At 42.1% G+C, this 27,369-nt stretch overlaps 1 protein-coding gene across 1 annotated transcript in view; it reads right to left on the bottom strand.

Annotated features, from left to right (window-relative positions):
* Window positions 1-27,369, bottom strand: part of dock1 (dedicator of cytokinesis 1) — a 207,049-nt gene that overhangs the window by 69,378 nt on the left and 110,302 nt on the right. The window contains exons 29-30 of the mRNA XM_030773766.1: window positions 6,965-7,066; window positions 5,007-5,101 (exon numbers count right to left, since the gene is read on the bottom strand). Of these exons, the coding sequence (XP_030629626.1) occupies window positions 5,007-5,101; window positions 6,965-7,066 (197 nt within the window). The remainder of the gene's footprint in view (window positions 1-5,006; window positions 5,102-6,964; window positions 7,067-27,369) is intronic.

Here is a 27,369-nt window from a genome sequence, read left to right as displayed (position 1 = left end):
CAGATCCCAAATGCCTATGATTAAGCACCTATTACTTATCTGTCTCATGACATACTTCAAATGGTTCCTCTTTTCTATCAAGTCATCTGCCTGTTTCAGGTCACCTTTCAGTTAGCTTACAGTGAAAAAGTGGGCTGATGGGAAATGAAGTCTTGCACTTTCACAAACAAGCAATAATGAACCTTAGTTAACCTTGTTCTTCAGTCATACACTCGCAGGTCTTTTCAATCACTAGTGCTGCTATAGGGAAAAATGGTTAATAATTAGTGTTTTTTTCCTTAAGCACACAAGCTGAGTGGTTAAGAGGTAAACTGCCTTGCATTCAAATGTAACCCCAGAAATATAGAAACGGATGTGTAGAATTTATCTATGGTTCCCAAGTTTTAACTAGTTGTACTTAATTGGTCAACATACTGAAAGCACAGCTCTGGTGAACGACCCTCAATCTGCCTGTTGATCTACGAGGGACCGGTCATCTCCACAGTGACAAGACTGTGATAGCACTATTGTGCATGATTCATGCTGGCAGTAATTTCTACTGACAGTCACTTTAGCATCATGAAGTCATTTTCTGGCCTCATAGGACCCATGGAAATTAACCGCCAAATAAGGTCTGTTTTTTGGCAACCCTTATTTCTTACTGAATTTTTTTTTTTGTTTTCATTTATGATCGGCCTCTACAACTGTAGTTAATTTGATCAAAAGGCTGAGGGCCCCTGGCCTATAGTAATTCCATCCGTTTCTTAGATGTTAGCGGATTCAATGAAACATATTTCAGTGAGTTGATCACCTTGGTAACCTCTTAGATGTGCTGAGGAACATTCCACTGGTGCTATATTGTGAAGCTCGTGAGATGAAAAAAACAAAACACAAAAAAAGAATAAATAACAGGAGAAACATATTTGCATGTATCTATTCAGTTCACCCATGTGGGGATTGCTTTTCAAAAATAAAAACTTCAGGGAACATTGTAACTGGGTTGCTCGGCACTCTTTTTTTTTTTTCTTTTTTATTGTTGTTGTTATTGTTGTTTTCTTTGGCGTCACAAGAGGCCTATGATGCTCCCATACAGCAAGTTACCAAGACAAATGTCATCTTGTGCAAATGAAGTTCCATAGCTCTCTCCAAAACTGAAGACCTGCCTTCTGTGAATAGGTCACTCTAACTCTCTCCAGTAATGAGAAAAAAAACATAACATAGAAGCTACGTGGGAAAGAACAGATTAAGTCCACTGGCCCCTTGTCTGGGGAGATAGTGTTCATGTGCATATTAAAGTTTCATAAGGGGACTGAAGTGCTGAGAGAACAATAGCAAATCCCTGGATGAAACTAGCACTCCAGTTGTGGGGCCTTTATAAAGACTGGAGCCCTATCAGCCAGGAAGGCAACCGTTTAAATATGAATGAACATGTTTTACAAGTAAATTCCACTTTTCAGAGTGCAAACTGTGGGTTAACACAGGATCTTTCTTTTAAATGATGGCATATACAGAGCAGTAAAATATTCCACTTTACTGTTAAATGGATAAATACAGAATCCTAAAAAAAAAGCTATTTTATGAAACCAGAACAGAGGCTCATGTTTTAAAGGATCTGGCTGAAAGTAAGTAAGCACACATAAACCCTACAGCCTCTATAGCGTATCACGCACTAATCACTGTCCTTGTTCCATTTGTGATGGCAACACATATCCACCTGTAGGTAATAATTCTGATACTGTTTTACTGAATGCTATGTGTCTTTTGTATTGTGCATGTTTCTTCTGCTCTTTGAACAGCCCCATGTGGGAGAAATAAAGCTCTATTAAACTGAACCAAATCAGTTCCTCCGCAACCCAGAACACTTCAGAACTTCAGAGCATATCGCACACAAAACACATTTCTGATATGCTTGCTAGAGAACATTCTGCTTTTCTGCAACTGTTATTCCAGTCCCTTTTCCTGGGTATGAGGACCATCCGTTGTCATTAACGGTGCTGGCCTACGCAGTCGTCCCTCAGGTAATTAAAGCTCAGCGGTGATCCGCCAGAAGAGAGCCAAGGCACTCCGGATACCCGTCTCATTAGCGGCGTGGTGACAAAGGCCGGATGAAAGGATGGCCTCTGACGAGCTCGTGGGCGGCTGTTCCGCCCATCACTCCGTCGCTGTAGCGGACGGAGACAAAGGCCAGTCGCGTTCTCGTAGTACTCCAAAGCCGTCGGATCAGATACGCAACCACCCCACCCCCCCGCACCAACCCATGTAAAACAGCCATCAGAAAGAGTATGGTGTTGTCAATGCCAGCGAAAACAGTGATTACTCTGTTTGGACAGTCAGGGAAGCATTTCCGTCCGAGGACCACATCAGTCAGTCTATTCTCTTTTCCACACATGCACAAACACACACACACACTCACACAGTTTAAAACCCTGTGGGTGGGTTCCCGACTTCAATCTTTGTAACAACCAAAAGTTTCTTTTATTTGGGCTTAGCCGGCACCGGCACCACTATCACACAATTCTCAATCAAAGGCAACAGTTCTGACAGCGTTTGGACCCAGAGCAAGAGCGACCGTGGAACACCTCTCCAGCGGGTCACCTTTGAGCTGGCCGGCGATGCCGACAAACTCAATCATGCTCTTGCGTCCTCGGATTCCGTTTTGTGTCCCCTCACCGCAGGCACGACTTACACCACGGCGGTGGCGGCGGCTGCTCCCGTGTTTGTGGATGGGAGGCACGTCTGAAAGGAGCTCTATGCAAGAGGAAATGCCTCTGAGAGAAAGAATGGACATGTCACCACGGGCGTGGATAAACAAAATAAAACGACTCATCAGACAAAAGCCGCCTCAATAAAAACAAATGGAGAAGCTGGACTAATTTGGCACACTGTAGACACGAGCATTATTCAGAGCAATAAAATATGAATGTAACTGGATGAGTCAGACTCTGTCTGACAGAGCTGTTCCTCACTTTGCAAAAACCAACCATTTGAAAGTCTACTGACGTCTGTAGACTAGGAAACAGATTACATCTTTTTCTGTTATAGACTGTTACGATCGAGCACGGCTAAGCTGGAACGAAGCATATGTAGTAAAATGTAGATGTGGAAACTCTCGCTTGGCGCTTTCAGACAGCAGATATCAAACACTCTCAGGACTCTGGATAAAAATGAGGTCACCGTTTTCCATCCGACTTAAGACTCTGATCGTGATTAATGATGACTAATGAGTCCTATCGAATAACCGCCGCTCTATTTTCAGACAAATTCACCACCTCTAATACAGGTTGTGCTCATGGAAACTTCTAGCAAGTCTAAAAGCCTGAACGAAGTGGACATTCCAATGGTATAAGCTCACGAAGGAGGGAGCCATGGATTGTAAGCATTTGTGGAGCCAGCCAAACGGTGGGTGAGTCGGTGCTTCCAGCCTATAACAGGTGCAGCTGTGGAGCTGAGAGTAGGCCTTTTACATGTGCAGGAACAGAAGTCCTGATTGTTTTCATTCGTCCGCCTCCATCACGGCGCCCGGTGCTGCAGCAAAACTGATGTGATTTACACACCTGCAGGGCAGAGAGGACTTTCATCGTGGTGTGGCGTGTTGCCTTTTTGCATTCTGACACAGGTGGCAGGCACTGTTTACCAGCCGGCTGTGTGGATTCCAATATCAAAGCCTGCCGCCTCCCGCCTTGTAGCAATCACAGTTGGAGGGGGGGGAGGGTATGGCTACAGTGTGTGAAAATAAAGAAATACCAAAGCAATCTCAGCAGAGATATTCCCCCGATTCCCTGAATGATGCTTGTATGCGGTATGGAAACAATACAAGGGCGTATGGAATAACTTGGTCGTATGAAGGAAAAATAAACTCAGTCACCATTATGTGTTCACTGTTGAATGAGTAAAAAAAAGAAAAAAAAAGAAAAAAAAAAAGAAAAAAAATGTGCATTTTCTGGATGTTATGTAGAATACTAGATCACATTGTACACTTCATCTGCACACTGTCAATGTGCTAAGTGGCAAAGACTTTCTCCATATGGACTACGGAAAAAAATATTTATAATATCTGTGGAAAGTCATTCTCTCAGCTTGAACTGGAGCCAATAAAGCTAAGCATTTTTTAAACTATAGCCCATTACTACCATACTGAAACAGTCTGTTTCCAAAGGAGGACCTTCACTTAAAGCAGGGTTTCCTTTTTTTGGCACATATTATCTTTATTTCAATTCCACATGGACCAAAAGCATTGATCCAACTAGCTTCTGGATGTGCTGCTTTCACTGAATGGTCACGAAAAGCAATGAGGAACGGGAACAAAAAGCCATTGACAAGTGTATGAAAAGAGTTAATCTTTCAAACACACTCCGATTCTTCTATTAAATTCTCTAGACTTGTCTGACCCCCGGCTGTTCGTGACTCATTATGACTAGAGTTATATGAGAGCAAACAATACAGCCATAGATGCGTTCTCCTGCACCAAGATGGGCATTATTAGACAGAGAACATCACACCAAAAATGCGAACGTGAAACCTTTTCGTTTTTTTCTGCCTGTGTTTTTTTCTGCTAAATCCAAGGCTCTGCTTGCTTGTAATGGAGACAGAGAACTGTTGAGAACGTTGATCAGTGGTGCATTAATAAAACAAAACAAAACAAAAAATCCAAACAATGAAGAAGAAGCCCCACAAAGCACAGAGAAAAGTCGTGGGAGAGTAGCCAGCGAGGTATTTATAATTCATGCCATTCTTTGTTGCTGCAGTCACACATCTGATGGCTACAGAGGGGCTGCATGCCACTATTTGCATTGAGGGGAAAAAAATATTCAAAAAATGTCCTTGCCCACTTCTGGCTCCCGTTTCTAAGCAACAACAGAGAGAGAAAGAGAAAGAGAGACAGAGAAAGAGAGAGAGAGAGAGAGAGAGAGAGAGAGAGAGAGAGAAAGAGAGAGAGAGAGAGAGAGAGAGAGAGAGAGAGAGAGGGAGAGGGAGAGTGACAGAGACAGTGCATGGCATTCCAGTGCATGGTGGTGTCCAGTACTCACTTGTTCTGCATCATGTTCATTATAACCCAGTCAGCAGGGTACACGTTCTTCCCAATGAGATCCTTGAACATGATAAATGTTTCCATTAGGAAATCCTAAAAGGAGAGAGAAGCATTTGAAATGATAACAGTTACTCTTTGCCTAGTCCCGGTGAGAACAATCCGAGGGTAAAGCCTAAAAGCAAGACTTGTGACCCTGAGAAACAACTGCTCTTAAAATATTTCTTAGATTCAAGGTAAACATCAGCCTCTTCACACCCTGTGTATGGCACAATGCATGGAAACGTCTGTAACCCAGAGAGACACACAGTTCAGTGGAATAGTTCAAACTCTTGGCCATAAGGCACGAGGTGAGATGCCTATTCATGCCAAAAAGAGCCCAAAATCTTCATTTTGTTCCACACAAGCACAGACTACAACACAGAAAATACTCTCACTTAATTTAAAACTGTTCATTTTGTTGTGTTTGTTCAATTTTTTATTTCTGAAAGTTTTAACCCAATGAAACATTGAGCTACCACGAAACTGCATTAATTCAGAGCTCCAGTACATTTCAAACCATAGTTTGAGTAATACGTAATAGCATTCATGTTGTTATGATAAATTATCTCTGCAGTGTAAACCACTCTGATCCTGACACAGATACCAAAAAAGAAAAAAAAAAAAAAAAGAAAGAAAAAAAATAAAACAACCCAACAGATTTTAGCGAGTACGGGCCAAAATCACAATCCATCCATGACATCACCCTCTTCAGCTTAAATTCTGACCCTGGCAGCAGGCAGGCTGTCTGAAGGACTGCAGACGTTTTTAAAGGAGCCCAGCTAGTGCCAAGCCTGCAAGGATGGTGAGATTCCTGCCAATTTCACCCATTATAACTCTGTCAGCCAAAACAGATATCAGGGAGCAGCTCTGAAACAGTAACATAACCTACAGTCTGGTCTACTGATATAAATGTTTGTCTGTTTGATTTGTTTCTCACCCTCCGTTTTGGGGAGATGTATCAATCTTTCTCTCTATCACATTTAGCTAGACCTACATGTCTTACTAACGGCAATGTTGCATCAAACTTTAAACTCAATGGAAAAATCTCATGTGACTATAAGCATCATCAAAATCTAATGCACTTACCCAAGTTCCTGAAGAACATGGTTTCCTTTTATGAATATGTGAAGTTTATCTAGTCAAGCTTTCTTTCACATCTCTCCCCCAGAGAGGTGAGCAGAGGAGCACTCCCGCAAACCACGGTGGGGCAGGGAGAATGGTATTAAATGGAGACCACGCCTGCTGCGTTAATTTCCGTAGTCTCCTAACAGAGTGATACCACTCGGAGATATAATTTATTTGAAAAGTAACGGCTGTAAGTCAGGTTTGTCCTAATCCAGACGCGCTGGTCACAGGAAAAATGCTTGTTCATTTGACAAGAGGGCCGTCGACCACATGGCCGAGGGTGCAGACCAGACAATTTAAGCAAACAGTAAAGCTGACAAAATGAGCTAGCCGGGTAAATATTACATTAACCTGACCCTGACTTAAGAGCACATCTTAAAATGTTCCCTGCATCTCCACAAACTGCCGTGACTGATCCAAACTCTTCAAAGAAAAGAAAAACTCTTCAAAGCGTATTAGAGGGTGTTATCTGATTAAATAGAACAAAAAAATAACGATTGTATTTGGCTTCTAACTGCTACTTGATGTGACGGACATTACTAGGGCTCAGATACATGTGTAAAAGCCACACAGATTCTTTTGTTCTATATGACAGAACACCACCATGACAAATTTATAGTGTATGGAGCAGATCAGTAACCTGTGACCTCCTATTCTTCACAAGTTGTAGAATGTAAAAAAAAAAACCAAAACAAAAAAACAAAACAAAACAAAACAAAAAAAAACAAAAAACCACAACAGCAACAGCAACAACAGAAAAAAAACAACCAAAAACAAGATATCAGCACTCACCACCACATCTGATCTCATCTTGCCAAAGGTACTGATGAGGTGAGCATAATGATAGTCCTCCATCTGTCTGAGAATAGCAGTCATACCCGCCACAAAACTACCCTGGAGAGAGATGAGAGAAAAGAGAACAAAACCATCAGCACACAGAGAACAAACACATAGCACCATCAACAATATGGCAACAAAACCTGAAAAGCAGAGGCTTTCCCAAACAGAAGCATCTCAGAGTAAAAATTCACTGTCACAGCCAGGATGATTAACATGAATGATGTCAGCAAACACTGATCATCAGGCCGTGAGCATGTAAAAACCACAAGACAAGACCTGACTCCTCTGCACTGGTAATCTAATGAACGGGATATTACCTGGAACACAAGCAAATTCCTAATTGCACTTAGGCAGGTAAAGAGAGACTCACTCTGTAATGGGCACTTGGTCACTACCATACACCATAGGGAGGAATTAGACACCCCCCCCCCCCCGATCTGAGAAGCTCTATTTTTAGTCCATTCCTCTCGATGTTTAAAACGTGTTAGCATAATACATAAAGTTTCATGTTTTATTCCTTTAAATTTCAATAACAAGTAAAGAAAAAAATCCAGAATAGACAGGAGGCGAAAAAACTGGAAATGACTCATGAGACAAAAGTTTCATGAATAAGAAGAGTGAAGAATTAAGAAAGAAAGGAAGAATGAGGGTGACATGAAAACTATGAATGAAACTTTCACGAACAGGACGAGTGACGGTTTCATGCCAAAGATGAATCAAAATTTCACTTACGGAAGTTTCCTTAACAAAAATCATGCCACATCAGGCCAATTAATTCAGAGTGCAAACTGTAGAAAGGAAAAGTGTGGTTTTTTTGGTCGTTACACCTGAAAGGTCTTGAGAGCTTTGAGAGTTTGGTATGGGCTAAATGTCACCGAAAACACTAAACCATTATGAGCTGCCTTAAGACATTTGAATTATGACTCAAATGTAAACTTTGACGCCAAATAGAGCTTCAACTTTACTATCAAATGTTCAGTTTGCTTTGTGCCAAACATTGGTCAACTTGTGGACAATGCACATGTAAACAAGATCATAGTAATAATAAGGATTTGAGTGAGTACAGTGGGGGAGGAAAAAAAGGTATATGGTACTTTACTGAAGTACTCTTATAATGTTACCAACATGTCACTTTCTTGTAAATGAATACAAACAAGAGCAGCCAATATAACTCCCTAACATAAGGAAAAAAGAAACAAGAACACCCACAAAAAATAAAGTACAGTGAGGTTACACTGATGTTGCAGAGCTGTGAACACCTGCATTTGGAAATGCATTAAGTATGCTACTCAGTGTCTGTTTAAAGTAGTAGATGTTGTGATAATGCAAATTAAATCTTTATTATAATTACTTAGTAAGCTGTTGTAAGGGTCTAATTTAACACTGCTCTCTTGAAGCCTTACTGAATTATTCCTCATTGCTCTCTTCTGTTTGCTTTCTGCAGGTACTCTCAGGACAATACAGCCAGCCAAAAAGGTGTTAGACATTTCCCCCTTGTTGAGCATTCAACGCAGATACACTTTGAAGGGAGGCAAAAGCCGAATTCGCAACACGTCCGTAAAGATACAGTGACTCAGCTATTAGGCTGTCACGGTATTTTCCATACCTTTCCATTTGTCTCATTTGAAAGTCTATCCTCAAGCAGTAAATAGACCTGACCTACATAGCTCAGCAGCCACTGTACAGAAGTTTGACTCGTTAGCTCCCTGCTCTGCACTGTTCAGTTCGCACCGCCTTGCTTTTTTTCTGTTTTGACGGAACAAAGCGTCTCCCTTAACGCAGCAGTTTATTGTCAAGCGTTTCAATAATTCTGTTGACTCTTCCGAGCTTCACACACAAACAAACGGAACGAAAGACCTTGATACCCTGAGAGCTGAATGCATGTACACAATAATAGTTCCAGGCATCTGAGACATCCTTTAATTCGATGATATTCTCTTTCCTGCTTCTAGATATTGCTATGGGGCTTTATTCCTGCTCTGTATTGTCCTAAATTTTGCAGATTTCAATATCCAGAGATGTTGAATGCATGCTCATACTAGTAAATGCCGACACGTCAGGCCACTGAAACAGACAGTTGACTGGTCAGAAATGTCTATATTTTCACTGCGAAGGCAAAACCAAAAAGATGGGACATGATGCTGGTACTGACTGTCAGCTCTAATCCAGTGCTTTTGTATATTTATAACTAGGACATCTAATTTTTTACGACTCCTTATTCAGACTCCCAATAACAAGAGTGCAATTCAACCTTTTCTCAAAGAACTCATTGAACAACTGTTGAATTGCATCTCCCCAGTCATTGAAGCTGATGGTTTTATTATCAACAATAAACCATAAATGACAGAAAAGGACACTGTCAATATTCAATTCAGTTCACCTGTTTAGAGCCATAATCTGTGCAGACATACGAGAATGTATTGAAAGCTTATTTCTTTTTCATGACTTGAAGGGCATTTCAATCCGTCAAATCTTTGATTTAATTCCACTCGCTGCCCATGGCTCTATTAAACCCTGCAATGCCTCTGTGGTGTAAAACACATCAAGTCAGTCTGTGTACAGATAACCAGGCCGATGCAGTCTTGCACTTTTTCATTCAAAGATTCATTTTTTTTTCCTCAGTTTTTTTCCTCAGAAAGCATTGTCTCCTTCATGCTCCATGTTGGCATTTCCTATAAAAAAAAATAAAATGAAATAAAATAAAAATTAAAAGAAAAAAAACAAAACAAACCTCAGTGAATCACTGATTGCTTACTTTAGCTGACTGGCTGCTGTAACTGTTTAAGCCCCTCAAAATGAAAAGTGTGCAGCAACACATGGAGGATGACAGCTGAAACGCAGACAAAAATCCTTGGATAAAAAAAACAAAACCTGGATGCCTCATTAATTACTTAATGATCCACGAACTGGCTCCCTGTTTATCCATTATTATTAACACAAAGTTGTCCTTGCCAAGATATTCGAAACACCACGCTCTGACACAGGCATATATGATTTTTAGAAATGTGTACAGGTATCAGTCAGGGTGAGTATGTTTATAGCTATATTTAGTATTTCTTACAGATTTATAATCTTACTTTGATTCAAATCAGATAAGCTACGTTTGATTAGAGTATGTGAATGGAAGGCTCAGAAGGTCTACGACTTCTTAGTTATTCTTCTCCCTCTCTGCATTCTTAAACAACGACAAAAAGAACCAATTACCACCAAAATAAGTACATTAAAAAAAGGGCAGAGAATTAAAAGAAAGAGTGGTGGTTGAAATTCAGCTGGGCAGGAATGTGTAAGCCTGCTGGGTCCTGTCATTAATGTGATCTGCTTATCCCTTGGCGTTCTGTGATAGCCATACGTCTTCATTCTGTGTCTAATTTAAGAGATCTGGCACTGTGATTGACAGCAAGGTTCTTGGCAGGCTACAGCATCACCGCTCAGCGTTGAAGGACAGGTGTGGGCTGTCAGGTGGACACTGTGACAGCTGTAGGTAAGGATGTGGCTCATATGACTGCCAGATTGTAGAATGACAATTAGAAGCATTAGCACTTCTGTGAAGAAAAAAACCCCAAGAATATCTGAGCTCATATGGCAACTTTTGGTCGGTTATTAAAATGTTAAAAACTAAGAAAACCCATCTCGGGCATCTCTGCCATTTTTATCGTTGATTATTTTGCTTTTTAAAATTTTGATTGCTGAACTGTCATAGAAGAGAATCTGTCCAACACCTAATTCTCATGTAGCTACTGAATTGTACACAGTTGTACATTTCAAAAATATATCCTAAAACCCTGAAACAGGACAAATGAGCATCATGATATTGGGTCCAAGTAAATAAATAAATACATGAATAAATAAATAAGGATTTAGTTAGAACCCAAGCAGTAAGGTGACAAGTAAGTCAAAAAAAGAAAGAAAAAGAAACCCTCCCCCAGAAAACTAGAGAATGTACAACTTATAGCTATTTGGCAAAGCACAAAAAAGATTTTTAATGTCATGCTTTTGTTCTTCAGGCCAGTTCTCCCTGGATTCAAGGGCAGTGAAGCATACAAAGCTTAAGCATTACTTCAGTTCCTCTAAAACAACAAAGCTTGAAACAAACAATCATTAAGTGGCGCAACAGGTATAATTGGTCACAAGGCTCTTAGGAGAAAAGAACTAACAGTCCAGTAGATTAAATTTAGGTGTTAAATGGGTCCATTCTAACAGTGGTGGTGTATGAATCTCAGGAATGTGGAGGAATGGGACATTGTGCTTTAAACATCATTATAAGCAACAAGACAACTCCAAAGACATGACTGCCCACAGTGTTCAATGAAAACGTTCAATGAAAATTAAGTAAGGGTGAATAAAATGGCTTGGAATGGCCTTGTCATGAACTCTTAGCTCCTGGATAGTTATTCATCACTTAGCCTTTATCTCTTTCTTCCTCTCTCTCTCTTTTAAAAAACACACTAACAGTAGGCAAACCTGGAGATTTTGACCAAACTGGTCCCAGTCCTTGAAAGTTCCTTTCTTTTGCAACACTGTTAGAGAGATAGAGGTAAACAAAAATAGCAGAGAGAGAGAGAGAGAGAGAGAGAGAGAGAGAGAGATGCTCTCGTCTTTTCAGTTCATTTGTATTGGGCACACGGGCTTGTTGCCACGGAAACTCCGTGTTCATAAGAGGTGAATCAAACCAAACAGGCTGAAAGATGAGACTTTGAGCAGAGCCCTAAATTGAGGATTCCCTTTTTCTTTTTTTGGAGAGAGAACATAGAGTATGGTTTATGGTGGTCTACTGGTTCTCATGGCCTTGTGGCTCTGACTGATAGAGGCAACTGGAAGAGGAAAGAAAAGAAAGGAATTGGCTTTTTCTGTGAAATTAAGGTTTGCTGATTAATGATCTTGCGTTGAAAGGATTATAGAGGTCTTAGAAATAATGGCCACAGTGTCTTTGGTAAACTATGACTTTGATTACCTAGGTTGTGCTGAAACAAGCAAAGCAGAATAAAACTGTTTTCCTCTTTTTACAGAGTCAGAGGACCTGCTATTCATAGCATACTAACACCACTAACAACAGACAAAGCTCAGAGGATATTCTCTACTCTCCACATTTCAACTCAATCTCTTTTCATCAGAGTTGGGGACAAGGCTTTCTGTTCTCTTTCACTACCACAAACGCTACAACTCCTCTCTAAGTATTGGTGTTCTGTTCAATACAGGAGGCAATTCTTAAATTAGAGAGAGAACGAAAGGGGGCAGAGTAAGAGAGTAAAAGAGAGAGAGAGAGAGAGTAAAAGAGAGAGAGGGAGAGAGAGAGAGAAATATGACTGCAGCTTCAGGCCCAGTCAGTTTGTATTTGGAATGTGTGTTCATTTACAACTTAACAAGAGAAACTGAATAACTGCTACAACAGACTCAAATGGTGCTGGTGTTACATAATCAACAGCTAACTGCAAACTTTTCAAAAGGGAATAAAATGTTCATTGTGAGCCCATTTCATAAACGTCAAAGACTAAAGAATAGTTTTCCTTTTAAATGCACACAGTAAAGACAATTTTGGTCTTACACAATTCACCAAAGTCTCACAACCACAACAGGACAGTGGTAACACATTCATCACATTACCCTTAATCTGTCTAACTATGTCACCTCACAATGATAAACCAGACAATAAGCAAGACCTCTCTACAGCCAATGCTTCAATATCAATGACTTTTAATTAGTGGTGTAACAGTACATGTATTCGTCCCAAACCATCATGGTTCTGACATTACAGTTCGGTGCCTGCAGGCGTACGGCGAACACGCAGTGGCCTATGTGCGAAGATTGACCAACGTAATGCGGAAACAAATTTCTCAAGTGAGAGTCTCTCATTTCACTCTCTCATGGTTGGTTTGGTCTCTTCACTCTACTACATGGAATCCAATGGTGATGCAAACATACTACGACCTAAGTTTTTGAGGACCTTCTGTCCTTGTTTACTGGTACATTGTGGTAAGAAGCAAACTTCATTTCTTAAGGAATAATAGATGGCAATGCTGACTGTCAATAGCCGACAATTGGCTACACACTGCTGTAGGCGGCCATGTGTTGTTGTGACGTCACAAACACACAATTCAGAGCTCTGTGATAGCTGACAAACAGCAAAACGGAATTGGACGTCACAGTCAGTAAGTAACATTCTGTAATGTAAGTAACATTCTATAATGAGAGTGGCACTGTGAGATTATGTTGCGGGAAGGCTTGTCATAAACCTTGCCTCTCTCTCTCTCTGGGAGAGTCAATCCGTCTCACTTCATGAGTGGACAGTGTGTGGGAGGGGGAAAAAAAACTGATGTTTGCTATTGAACTAAATCTGGGCCCATAAGAGAAGCCACTGTTTTAAGAATTTAATTGGGCCGACGGGGAAGGTTCTCTGTAGACCTCCAGGGACCCGTAGCTGAAGTTTGTTTAATCTTTATTGTACAGAGTGTGTACAGAGAGAGAGACAGAGAGAGTGTACTGGGTGTGTACAGAGAGACAGAGAGAGAGAGAGAGAGAGAGACAGAGACAGAGAGAGTTTGTGTTTGTTTGGGGAGGGGTGTTGGACGAGCCTCTACAATTTTTCAAAAGCATGGTGCTTCAATGAAGTGCCACAGTCACAAAATTCTGTCAAAGGACAGGTGCCTTTGCAGAGATGCAGAAAGACAACTTAACATTAAGAGCTACAGAAATCTGTTACTCTATGGAGCATTGCAGGTATCACTGCATCATGCCTCACCTACAGGCCCAACTCCATCATTTAAGGCTGGAAACATCTGCAAAAAATCAAACTTCAAACTGAACTGTGAGGTACAGCCAGTTCAGAGAGAGAGAGAGAGAGAGTTTGAGTGAGAGAACACAATTCAAAGCTAGAATCAAATTCTGCTGTGGGGTATAAGTGTATGTTTGGGGAAGGCCAGGGGTTGGGATGATGTGAATTTGTTATAACAGTAATACAGTACAAGCTGGCAAGTGATAATGCATAACCAGTAGAGAAATATTTTAAAAAATTGCTCATAACTGGGTGAATTCATTTTGCTGCAGGCTGATACTGATACCTAGTACTTCATTAGCTGCATTAGCCAACTGCAGATAGGAATAACAAAAACAAGCAGCTTTTGCCTGTTTTTTTCAGACCCAGTGGCTAAGCCCAGGAGCAGTATTGGTGCAGTTCTACCTGTATGGGTAATGCGTAGCCTGTGCAGGGAGGCTTAATGGCACTGTGTCCCTGTCCACCTGGAGGTTGAAATTGTAATTCATATGAGCGTGGCAGTGACTAGGGGTCAGTACTGATGTCCTGCTCTGGCTGCTGATTCAGCAGAGCCGTTCAGGGGGCGAGATGACACTTCACAGGGGCCGGGTGACGGTGGACGGGCTGCGGTGTCTGCCTTTTCATGGACACTTTGCCTGGACGTGCCTGACAGTGACTGCTGGTGGAGGGGTGGCTGGATGTCAGTTTGTTAGAGGATGGATGGGCGGGGGGACGGGGGGGGGGGTGTAGTTGGGAAACCCTTATTAGGGAAAAGGATCACATTGAACAGTCTTTGTTCATTTTGAATTCCCACTTGTTAGGCGTCTGAGCAGGAACAAGAGGGGACTGAGTCCCTGCTTCCTCGGCAAAAAGGACTCCCCTTGTTAAATTTTAATTTCTGGAGAAAGACTGCCAGAGGTTTTCGTTGCCATATGGCTGTTGATTGCTATGATTCACTTTGTTAATAAGTGGAATTTGAATGAAGGGGGTCGGAGTGCTTCTACATGTCTGACAATTACTGTTTACTGGCAAGTACAGTAAACAGGTCAAGCGACAACACAGTGAAAAGAGGCATACAAAAATTGAGAAATTAGCTACTTAAATGTGAGTTTATAGCTGCACAGTGCTTATTAATAACCAATACTGTATGACAGTTCAATTCAGCATGTTCACACTTAGCCAGACACTAGTGGACTCATCCAAGACTCCCCCCACCCCCCCACCCAAGTCATCGCTGTTACATTTTTTTTAAATGTGCAGTGTGAGACTGCAAATGCTGTCATCTACAACTCATTAGAATAATTACTACTTGGAAGAAGGTAACACTTTAACACTTCAACACTTCATTTCTTTGTAATTAAACCGTTATAAATGCAAAAACATCAGTATAACAGATGAGTTACAAATGAGTGGTTAACACTCTATATCTAAGCTGGCCAACTTTTCTAACACGAGTAAGCGTTTGGAAAGTGCTTTGAATTGGATTCTGAGTCAAGACTGCAGTGGTGGTTAGTCAATGACCAATGCAAAGAAGCAGACACTGGCATCCACTGAAAATGTATCTGAATCTTAGAGCATGTGAACAATAAAGAAGACATCCACATGTGGGACAGTTACTATCTGTACCCAACAGCCTGTGCACAGCCTGTTAGTGCCAGGATCATTCTCTCCCTCTCTCCCTTTATTTACCGCATCTCCCCTGCTCACTGTTTCCATCTCTTCCCCTCCACTCCATCTTTCATTTTCTTCTCATCTTGTCAAAAACAACACACACGTAGGGAAAAAAAAACAAAAAAAACATTCCAAAGGCCTTTTCACCAAATGTTGAAGACAACATTTTTTTTATGTCTTATAACTGTCAATGAGTTATTTTAAACAGACAAAAAGCTACAGTGTTTTCAGAGACTCTTATGCTCTCCAGGACCATCATCCACTTATGGACAAAATAAACAGGCCAACATGTAGCATTAAAGCAAGAATGAATTACAATTCAGTCTGTAGCAAAGCTCAAGAGATTATGTGTCATCAGACAAACCTAGTGAAAATCTTCAGTTCCAATCATTCATATCTAACCCCCGCCCCCACCCCCCCCTCCCAAACAGAGATACATAAAGCTGTCATGATGAAAATTTCACAATATTCATCTGTGCAAATGGCAAAGTCATGGTTCTAGAGTTCCCTTCACACTCTGCTTACCTGGGGCATTTTACCTTGATTAACATACCCGGAAAGAAATCATTAATTATTGAGGAAGAGGAAATAGACTTCTGCGCTCTTAGTGAATCTGTAGAGCACTGGGAATCATCCGTGCAAGGACGCAGTCACCAGTGCACTTCTCTGACTTCCATTTCAAACAGCAGCCAAAAGTGTCTGATTAGCACGCTGTTGTTGAAAGGATCGCTCTGAGAGAGAGAAAAAAAAAATCATCTGATCTCTGCTGTTTTCCCATTGGTCTCCAAGAGTCCAACAACTTCAGCATTTCAGTCCTAGCCCATGAAAGATTATTCTTCTGTTGGATGCACATTGCATCCACAGAATTTCTCTTTCTTTCTTTCTTTCTTTCTTTTTTTTTTTATTCAAAATAAATGATGCAATGCCGTACTTCAGATCTGAAACAAGGCCATTCGTTATCTGACAGAGACTTGGAGACTTGGAACGTACACAACAGGCTTGTTTGCATCGCTTAGGTGACAAAACAGGGGTTTGTCAGGACACTCTAAAACAACGTATACTATGACTGACTTTATACTGAAACCAAATTCGCAAGCAGAAGAACTAGCACAACCAGGTAATGATTTTGATGCGAAAAGGATCAAAACTACCCTAACCGATGAAGACCTTCCTCTTTCAATTCTGATCAACAGATATGTGTGTGTGTGTGCAAAGACAGTGTGTGGGAGGGGCTACACGCTCACACAAGCCTTCATACACACATGGATGTTCTCCAGTGAGACGTAACTATCAGAAAATGTGGTTTTATGAACCTGATACACACACTTATGTTAGGGGCGCGTGACAGGGTCACCAATGAACAGGCCCCCTGACTCTAGCATCCCCCCATGCCCCCAACCGGGGCTGGCAGTTAAGATAATGAAATCAATGCTTGTGGAGTCAGCAGAAAGGCTTTTCAGTGGAGTTAAGAGCTATTGGCCAAAAGCTTTCTTGGAGGGCACAGACAGCTTTGCTTACCGTTGAGAATTACTGACCACACAGAGCCAAAAGCAACAAATGAGAAATGGTCTCACTTTCCTGAACAGAGCTCCTCTTATGTGTGGTCTAGCTCATAAATATAGAAATGCACAAAAGGCAATAATAATTATACTACTACTACTACTAATAATAATAATAATGAGCAATGGAAAAATGAGTTTAATGGTGTCTTGTGTCGCATGTCTTTTACTCAGTTTGGCAACGACTTTCAGGGAGCAGAGACAAGCTCTGCAGAAGACATGTTGACATCTGTGACTAGAAACACGGTGGCAGTGACTGTGCCCAAAAACTCAACACCTTCTGTCACTCAGTCAGGGCGAGAACAGGTTAAGGTGAGACTGGAAAGAGGGAGGGGGATATAACATCACTCAGTAGTGAAGGAGCCACTGACAGGACACAAACTTTTTCTAATTCACACTCATTCTATGCTGTCTACAGTGACAGTGAGAGAGAGAGAGAGAGAGAGCGAGAGCGAGAGCAAGAGAGAGAGAGAGAGAGAGAGAGAGAGAGAGAGAGCGAGAGAGAGAAAAAGAAAGAAAGAAAGATAAAGAGAAGGGATTGCAAACATACTACTGAACGAAAGATTGAGCTATAAATGTGTCATTCACACCTCACACCATTGGATAAGACTCCAGTTAACGCTCCTCTATTCACAGGGAGGGGGGCGGGGGGTAGACATCTACACCACCGTGTCTCAGAACATATGGCATGGTGTGTGCGCTGGACGTATTTTCAATTAAAAACATTAATGAATGACCTGTGATTGGTGAATGAAAATAAGGCTGACAGCTGAATAGAAAAACTGAACGCAATCATGCAGCTGTTGACCACGTTACTCGCTACATCATAATGAAATTTCGCAAATTATCAGGATGCAATTTAAGAACAGAGCCATTAAAGCACATGTTGGAAAAGACCTGTTTGGTCCTTTTCTTTTTCATTTATATGACTGAATTTTTCAGCACAATCCAATTGGAGAATGAATGGGAGGGAAACAGGCAATAAGGTGCTTTGGTCCTGCGTTTTCAGATAAACAGGGTCCGCTGTCGAAGCCAATACAATCTATCAAGCCAACCATCTAGGAATCTATCCATAAATTAGACGGTACTGGAAAGAAAGTGATTTGTCCTCAACATTGGACTGACACACAGAGCACGGAGAAAGTTTGGTGTTTTTCCAGAAGAAAAGGGCTGTAGATAGGTAATTCTTATAAGCCTACTGGATACATTTCTATAGTTTTAAAATATCTGAGCGAAGCATCCCGATTATTCCCCCAAATACTGGCTGAAAATCAACGCCAACCTAGTGGAAGGAAGACACCAGGATTAATCGCAGATCCAAGCCGCACTCAGACAAACCAGCACTTAGCAGATTCCTGTCCCTCTGAACCCATCAGGGTTTGGAACCCATAAGTCTTCAGTTCCCAGTCGAGAGCTCTAACCAACGGGCTAACCTGCAGCAGTAAGTGAACTCCATCCAATTAAAATCACACTGGGCTCTGGGTGTGCTCCCTCTCCGAGGACCGTGGCGTAAAGTAGAGACGTAGCACGGCTTGCCACGGAGGAGACAGTTTGTCACTGACGGGATAAGCAGCTCTCTCTAGATGAGGCATGAGTGGAACAGCTGTGTTAAATGGGAGTCCAGGACTTTCCCAGCAAAGCTTTCTCCTCCTCCCTCCACCCGCACACCCCCACCCCGGCTCCATCTCTCCCTCTCATCCTCATTCCACCTCCCTCTTTTGCTCTCTCTTCTCAACACACACACACACACGCACGCACCCAGAGCAAGCAGGAGCGCTGCAGCAGAATGAAGCTAATGTGCATGCGTTCTTCCCGTAGGTGAGAGAACCAGAGTTCAACACATAAGCCCATGCATGCGTGTGTGTGAGACAGTGTGTGTATGTGTGTGTGTGAGAGACAGAGAGAGAGAGAGCGCGCGAGAGTGAAAGGGAGGGAGAGAGACAGAGACAGAGAGAGGGAGAGAGAGAGAGAGAGAGCGAGGGAGAGAGGAGGAGAGTCGCAGAGAAACACGCGGAGCTTCATCGGTCAGAGGAGGGGGGTTTCAGTGCAATCTTGCGCTCATCCGATGTGTAACGACCTGTCGTCGCTGCCGTTTCTCCCGCTGCTGCCACTGCTGCTTTCCCGGAAACTTCTGGCATGGCAGCCTCACTCTTCGCCAAGTGCCTGATGCACTGAGGGAGCAGATATGCACTGGCGTACAGCGCCGTCTCGTCCTTCCCGTTACTGATCTGCGTTACGAGGTGAGTGCTACTCTGTCCTCTCATCTGGAGCCTTTTCTTTCTTCCCCCCAGCTGTGCTGCCTAACACAAAACACTGACAAGAATAGTTTTTTTTTTTCTCTGGACAGTCATAACCAAACTGACAAGGTCTCAGTTCCCACATATTTCTGCTTTTAGGAATCTCTCTTTTGAATCCTTGTGTTGCTTAGCGTCAGGAATTCAGAAGCGCAGTGGATGCTTAATTGCATGAACCAAAAGACAGCCAGGAATTGTCAGGTCTCATTTTGTTTGAGCGGTGATGAAGGTGGTAAGGAGAAAGTTAATAGGCGCGTGTTTGCCAAATGCCCAGGGCATCAGAGAGCAGATCTGTTATTCCAGTTGTTCTATTTGCATCTGTCATGGTATCAGATGATTAAAACTGTGGGAAAGACCGCACTGTGCTTCTCTTGTGTTAAGTTCATACTGGAGGGGAGAAAAGAGGCGAGGAGAGTTTGATTGTCTGATCTGAAGCCGCAAGTCAATCGTACAAGCAAAACGAGACACAATGAAACTGGTCCTTCTGCAACAGGAAATCAGAACGGAACAGAATTGTGCATGTGGAGGGACTGACTGCAGGTTAGGTAGGTGCCGGTCCAAGATGTGGTTTGAGAGAGAACTGTCAGTGGATGGTGAACAGAAGCTGCGTAGATAAGGCTCAGCATGCGTAATGCTGGCTGTGCGTCATTCACTCTACTGCGTCTGATGAAGGACCTTAACTGAAGACTAATCTAGATTAATGGATGCTGTGATCCTCCAATCGCACTCAAGAGCTCAGGGGCAGCAAAGAGCTACCCGACATCCAACACCCCTCCCCCTTCACCTGCCTCACCTCCTCCTCACACCCCCTCCTCGCTTCCTTTAGCTCCCCACTACACACATGGCATGACAGGGAAACCTCTTTTCAGTGTGTCAGAGAGAGACCATCTTTTGCCCTACACAATTAGAGTGAGTGAGAGAGAGACAGAGAGAGAAAGAGGGCCAGGGGGGAGGGAGAGAGAGAGAGAGAGAGACTTTATCTTCCCTCCATTGGAAGATCTTGACTGTCCTTCAATTGCCTCCTAAAAAGCCTGTCAGTCAGTCTCCCATGTCTCCCAGACTCCACCACCCCAAACTATTCAACCTTATCATCCCTAACTCACCTCATCATTCTGATAACATCACTCTCACTGCCTCTCTGTCCCCAGAGAGAGAAAGAGAGAGAGAGAGAGAGAGAGAGAGAGAGAGAGCGCGTGTGTCTAGAGGGAGTGGGGGGAAAAAAGAGAAAGATAAACAGTGGAAGTGGGAGTGGGAGAAAAGTGGGAAGTGGAAGAAACAGAGACAACTAATAGTTAGTGAGTGAGAGTGAGAGAGAGAGAGAGAGAGAGAGAGAGAGAGAGATCTATCTGTGGAAAAAGTGCGCAGTCTCTGGGACAAACGTGCCTTAGACTTCTGTTTTCAATGCCAAACTTATTTCTAGGCCTCAGTGGTCACTGTGATTTTGTTTTATCAGTTTGTGAAAATGGACAAAAACAGGGCCTTTAAAGATGCTGCACTGTGCCTCACTGTCTTAGATGTGCCCTGCTATGGAGCAGCCTCTGTCACAAAGCCACACAGACACAAAGGCAACTCCTGCAACCTCTGGGGAGAGACAGAAGATTCCACTGACAAAACTCACCTTAACAGATATGAGAGGGGGGGGGGGAGAGAGAGAGAGAGAGAGAGAGAGAGGCAAAGAGAGCGATCATGAGATAGAGAGAAAGAAATACAGTATCTCTTGCTAGAAATAATTTCAGGAGGGATTTGAGCCTGACACTAACAGTAAAATAAAAGAAGACAGAAGAGAGAGGAAGAGAGTCCGGGCCTACATATTGAGAGCCCCCCCCCCCCCCCTCCTAAAAAAGGGCTTGCCCATAAATGTCTGACTCAGTTTTTTAGGGGTGTCCAGATGCTTCCTTTCATGTGGTAATGAGATTATTTATTAAGAGTCCTGTACTTTTTCTGCCAGGCCCCTCTGGCTCAGAGGAATATGAGGGTGTGTGTGTGTGTGTGTGCGTGGGGGGGGGGGTGTATGTCTCTGCATACCAAAAGACAAATTAGACACCTGTGTCCACTAGGCCTGTTACAGTTCTCCTCTATATAGAGCTGAACAGTGATGCCAGTGAAGCCATTGTCTGTGCTAAAGTTGCCAGTGAGTCACTGCAGACACACACACACCCTACACACACACACACCACACACACAGGTGATGCAAAATGTGACATGCTTCCTTGTCCCAGGTGACAGTTTAAGGGAATATACAAAGCCAAAAAAAAAAAAATTTCTCTGACAAATGAGAAATTACAAAGACAAAAGAAGAAATGTAAGCTGAGAGTTTAAGTTGTTGTCAAGGATTTACGAACCATAGCTTGATAATGTCAAATGGCAGGAATGTGAAAGGTCACTAATTATTTGAGTTTATAGTATAAGACCTGTCCACATTTCTGAAGCTGTGAGGAAAAAGAAACACTTTCGAACAGCAGGATTAACAAGACCAACACGAAAGATCTGTGAGACGTTTGGACAAAAAGAACAAAAAGCTGAAACCTAACAGACAGAGGTAAAAGACGGAGAGTGGAGAACAGATCCATGGGTTTGTCCTGATCCGTAAAGCTTTTGAGAAGATTCCATCGGGCTTTGCTCGGTAGCTCAAAAGTCTGACGTGGTTTGGGCCAATATTCTGTGGGGATTGGCCAACAGCTTTCAAAACAAAGTTCTACATCAACTGATGCGACTCCCAGTCTCTCCCTCTCTCTCCTTGTCCCCTCTCTCGTTGTCTTTCTCTGTAGCTAAGGAAATGGAGTAGATCTGTGAGGAGCAGGATTCTCGTGGGCGGAGGGTGGAGGGTTCTCCTTACTTATCCTCACGGTAAAAGTGTACCGTAGGGGCATGGAGAGAGAGAGAGAGAGAGAGAGGTAGAAGAGGAGTAGACAGAGAGAGCAGGGAGGAATGTGATAAATAGATTGTGTGTGTGAGTGAGTGTGAGTGTGAGAGAGAGAGAGACTGTGACTGAGCTACAGGAAATGGGTTGGTAAGGAAATGGTAGGAGAGTGATGTGTGTGCTGGATCAGAGGTGACAGGCCAAGTCAGACAGCCTGATAAATCCCAAACTCAGTCCAACCACTAACTACAATAATAACCATGCCTATCTTCAAAAAAAGGAAATGTTACTTATTTATTTTTTTTAAGGTCTAAATGTGACCATTTGACAATTTGTCAGAGGAAAGATGGCTAAAATAAAGAATTATCATTACCACTAGAATGTATTTACAAACCCCATGTCAGAATCATTACCACTAGAATGTATTTACAAACCCCATGTCAGATGACCTAGTAGACTGACAACATGCACAATTACGAGTGCATTACGGAGAAGATTGTCTTGACTCATTTCCGCTATTAATCTAATGGTCAGTGTTGAGCTCAAAGAGCAATGGTTGTGTAAGGAATCACCGTGGTCGTCTGAGATGAATAAGTGTGTTAAACAGGGGGACAGAAGACTTCAGAAGCTACACTAAGCGCTGCGGAGTGACTCAGATGAATTGTCATTACACACAGGCTCGAGCCCTCCGGGACTCGCGTTCACATTCAGCTGGACCAAATCTACAGCACACGCACACAGACTTAATAACACCAACACAACACAACGAGTCTCTCTGGACTGAACACTGATGATAGGACTCGTGGTCTGTGGGCACATCTACGGGTTTTTGATCCAACAGAATCTGAAGTCGGTATTTCAGTGGGTTATCTCCCTGGCATGCACACTGCATTCATGACATCATATTCAGAGAGCAAGGCGAATTTTTTCTTTCTTTTTTTTTGCGAATTTTAACGTTGAGCCTGTACTTGCTGAGCTGCTCTTCTGACCTAGGCATGGAGATGTACTGAGTATTGATTTAATGCAATCAAAAAGGACAAACTGCCTTTTGGTGATGAAAGCACAGCATGGTTAGAATGACCCGTCATTAGTGAGTGACAATTACTAGAAGTACTATCCTTTAATACCCTCCCATCTCTAAGGACTAACCATCTTACCGCATTATAGTGTGATTAACTGACAAAGGATTTGCTGCACTGTACTGACACAAAAATGCACCAGACCACCCCCCCCCCCCCCAGCACTCTGGGATTCAATGTCAATCATTCTCTCCAGGGTACACTGTACTCTCTAACAACCACACACACACACACTCACACAAAATTATTTCTTCCCCTTTTCAGACCCCAAAACAACCCCACCCCCAAGCACCTCTGCCCAACAAAACAGAAGTCTTCCGTGTCACCAATTCACTAATTTACCAGTTTTTTGGCTGAATTCAGTGAGCATTAAAGAAACATGTCACAGCAATACTTCAGCACAACCAAAAGCCTTTCTGTTCCATATATAAACTTGGTTTCTTATGGAAACAGATTGCGTTCTCTGTTTAAAAAAAGCTGCAATAATATCCTTTTGTGAGTAATCGGGAGCAGGATATGGAGCAGACAAATGAAATAAATAAATCAAAACTGGGCAAAACTAAAGCTGGATTTACCACGGGCTGTGCAGGCTTCAAGACGTGTCATGGTATTATTTGTAAACGCAGCATTTCAGGACACCCTGCACTGAAACAATGAGCTCTGCCCAAAAAAGGACACGGGGACTTCCTGCTCTTTAGCAGACTACAAAAAAGAAAAGAGAGAGAGAGAGGGAGAGAGAGAGCACAAACAGTGATGTAGGCGACCTTTTCCAAAGACAGAGCTGCAGAGCTGTCGCTGTGTATGAAGGCTTTTGGCTCTGGCTCTATTTAAATGCACTTGATTTGGTTAAGCAAGCTTCCTGTTGGGTCCTGATGGGGATCTGAAGAGCAGACTCAGGTGTGCTGGATAAGCACATAGAGGAAAAAGCCCATCCATGACACTGAATGACTTCCAAAATATGAACTATGTCTGTCAGAGAGATGGAAGACGATACACTGAGAAATTTCTGATAGTTGTAACAGACTTTCCATTGGCTAAAAGCTTTAGTAAATCATGCGGAATAACTGTCCGCTCCATAGCAAAATCTACAATCTCATAACAACCTTCTGAATTTGCAGATGGATATGGTCCATTTGTATGGATGTTCACTTCACATTCAATTGAGCTAAGCAAACCTCAAAGGGGGCTAAGGTGGAGTTTAAACAGAGGTGTATGAGCATGTCATAATGTTAAAAACACAGAGAGAAAGGGGTAATATGCCTGGCATTTTCTGCCACGGTAGGACTACCATTGAGTGAATAAGTGTGTGTGTGTGTGTGTGTGTGTGTGTGTGTATGTGTGTTTCTCTTGCCCACTCAACAGAGCTCTTGTCTGAAACGCTGTCCATACTCAATTCAGAAACCAGGGTTTCATGGAAGAGGAGGAAGCTATGAAAAGCAAAGAGGCAAATAAAATGAAGAGGTTCTCAAACATTAATCAACCACAGACCAACACGGCAAGCCTACATCACACAAGCTTTACCAGGTTTCAGGAGAGAGGACAAGAGGAATTGGACAGAGCAGAACAGTACACAAACACAGATGAACAGACAAAACAAAAAGGCATGTAAGGCCAGAAAGAAATAAAGTAGGTACATACAGAGAGACACAAACACACACACACACACACACACACACACCCTCGATGTGACAGAGTATCTCATGAAGTGGCAGTCATGGGTCAGTTCACTTCACTAGCTTGGTGCTTGACTGGGACCAATGAGAGAGCAGAAGCAAAATAAAAAAAAATGGATGTAAGCAGGGTGTATGAGGCTTCTCTGGTGAGGACAGTGTTTAGGTCAGTGGGAGACAAAGTGATTCACTTAGGCCAGTCACATACATTAGTGTTAGACCTTTCTAAGGCAAACTGTCTGCCCTAAACTAAAAGGAAAGATAAAGAGGGCAAACTGACCCAAAATAGAATCTGTGGATTGAAAAGGGAGATTTGGAAAAAAAAAAAAAAAAAAAAAACTCTTTGCAGTTACAGTGTTTATCTGTCTCAGCAAAAGGTCCACAAAGGGACTGCAAGGGAACAAAAGAAGTATGATATTTCACACGCCTGATATTGCTTCTAGTTAATTAGAGAATGATGAAAAGACTACCAAGTGAATAACATAACTATTTGCTAATTATCAATTAGTCTCATATGAAGCACATTATCACTCATTTTTGTGACATTCTAAATCAAATTTTATCTCAGTCTCAAACTCAGTGTACTCAACAAATACCAAAGGACATTAATCAGTACTTAGGACAAACAGAACATCACACCCAAGAGATGGGTGGAAAACTGCTTCTTTAACATCCAAGATGAGGGAAGTTCATATTGGGGGGGGGGGGGGGGGGGGGCAAGGCATAGCTGCCGTTGCTAAGATACTGCGATTTGAAATGCCTCCCAATTGTGAGAGTATAATTTGCAGATTAATTCTTTGGAATCATATGTAGAAATCCTCAGGCATTCCTGCCTAGATAATGCCTCGGCTGTTGACGCATCTTTTGAGAAAATAAGACACATCTGCAATATCCTTTTCATTCAACTGTGTAGGAAAATGCATTTTCAATTTACAATTTTCCCACACTGGTAATCCGTTACGTAACCAACTCGTAGCTGAAAAATATTATATTAAGTGGTTCTGTGAAGATGGGGAAAGCTTTTCTTAATTACAGGTTTAGAGGTGCTGATTTGTCTTGTGTGAGACAGAATATATAGCAAGTGAGATATGCGTGTTAGAATAAGCATACGAAAGCTATGGGGAAATGCTGTTTGTGTTTGTGTGTGTAAATTTACAGCAGAGTATATCTAAACTGTAAGGTACTTAAGTGGTGCGCTCTCATGCTCTCTCTCTCTCTCTTACCGCCCTTCCACCAACACGAACTAGGTTCTAGATCTAGGCTGGTGCTAGTGTTGGTTCACAGTTGGTTCAATTTACAATCCTTCTAAAAACCGTTTTGCTTTTCCACGGGTTAGAGAGCCACGTCATTATGTCACTGTATACGTCTGTATATGCGAGCTACCTCAATGCTTTCCAGCAGCAAAGTTAATCGAACATATTAAATGAAATAATTAACATGGTATAATGAAGCATACATTAAGTATGTGTCTCTACACTAGAAACTGTTTCTTTGCATAACAAGGCACCATAAAACCCTTCATGTTTTCGTTGTTGAGTCATTTGAAACAGCAGTTTTCAATGAAACACGTGCATATGTAATGCGTTATTTTGACACTGACAGTCACGTCACAATTAGTTGAAATAAAGCTTAGCTTTTAAAGGAGGTGTAAGATATCAAGATACCATTATTCCATTATCGCTTTCATTGTTAACGTGTCTCAATTGGTGATTTTCAGTCAATCAATGGCATGCTTGTATGTAATGCGTTGTTTATAAAGTCCATGCACATTAATGAAACAAGAGTCTCAGTTGTAGATAGAAGTTCAGAATCGTAGCCAAAGAAACTATAATTTCCAGAGATCATTGGGTATTCCACCATGTACGTAATGTGACATTTTGACACTGATAGTCACGTCACGATTAGCTGAAATAAAGCTTAGTTTTTAAATGATGCACAAGATAACAAGATACCATAATTCCATTATCGCTTTCATAGCTAAGGTATCTTAATAAACGATTTTCAGTCAATGACGCGCTTGTACGTCACGTGTTGGCTATATATATACTAACATGGCTACATCATGATTAGTTCAAACAGAACTTGATTTAAACTTGCTACACAACGTATATTCAAGAGAAGAATGTACTTGTTTATAAAGTCCATGCACATTAATTAAATAAGACTCTCAGTTGTAGACAGAGGTGGAGAATTGTAGCCAAAGAAACTTTAATTTGTAGAGGTGGTCGGGTATTCTGCCCTGTTTCGTTGTCTGCTTGTCTGCTCAAGACAGGGGTATGTTTTTTTTTTTTAAATGGAGGTCACAAACTTTTAGTTGGTCTTGTTGGTCACGATAATCCTGCCCCCAGCCCTTGAGGTAAGCGGTTCTTGGTTCTTGGTTCTAGTAAAGCCAAGTGTTGGTGCCACTCTTGAACCAGCTTCTCTGGCCGAGAGCCAGTTCTTTGGCTGCCGAAATGCAAAGAACTGGTTCAAGAGT

This window comes from Chanos chanos, chromosome 5, assembly GCF_902362185.1.
Source record: "Chanos chanos chromosome 5, fChaCha1.1, whole genome shotgun sequence".
Classification (NCBI taxonomy): domain Eukaryota; kingdom Metazoa; phylum Chordata; class Actinopteri; order Gonorynchiformes; family Chanidae; genus Chanos; species Chanos chanos.
The sequence above is the reverse complement of the archived record's forward strand: the minus strand, read 5'-3'. Positions and strand labels throughout refer to the sequence as shown.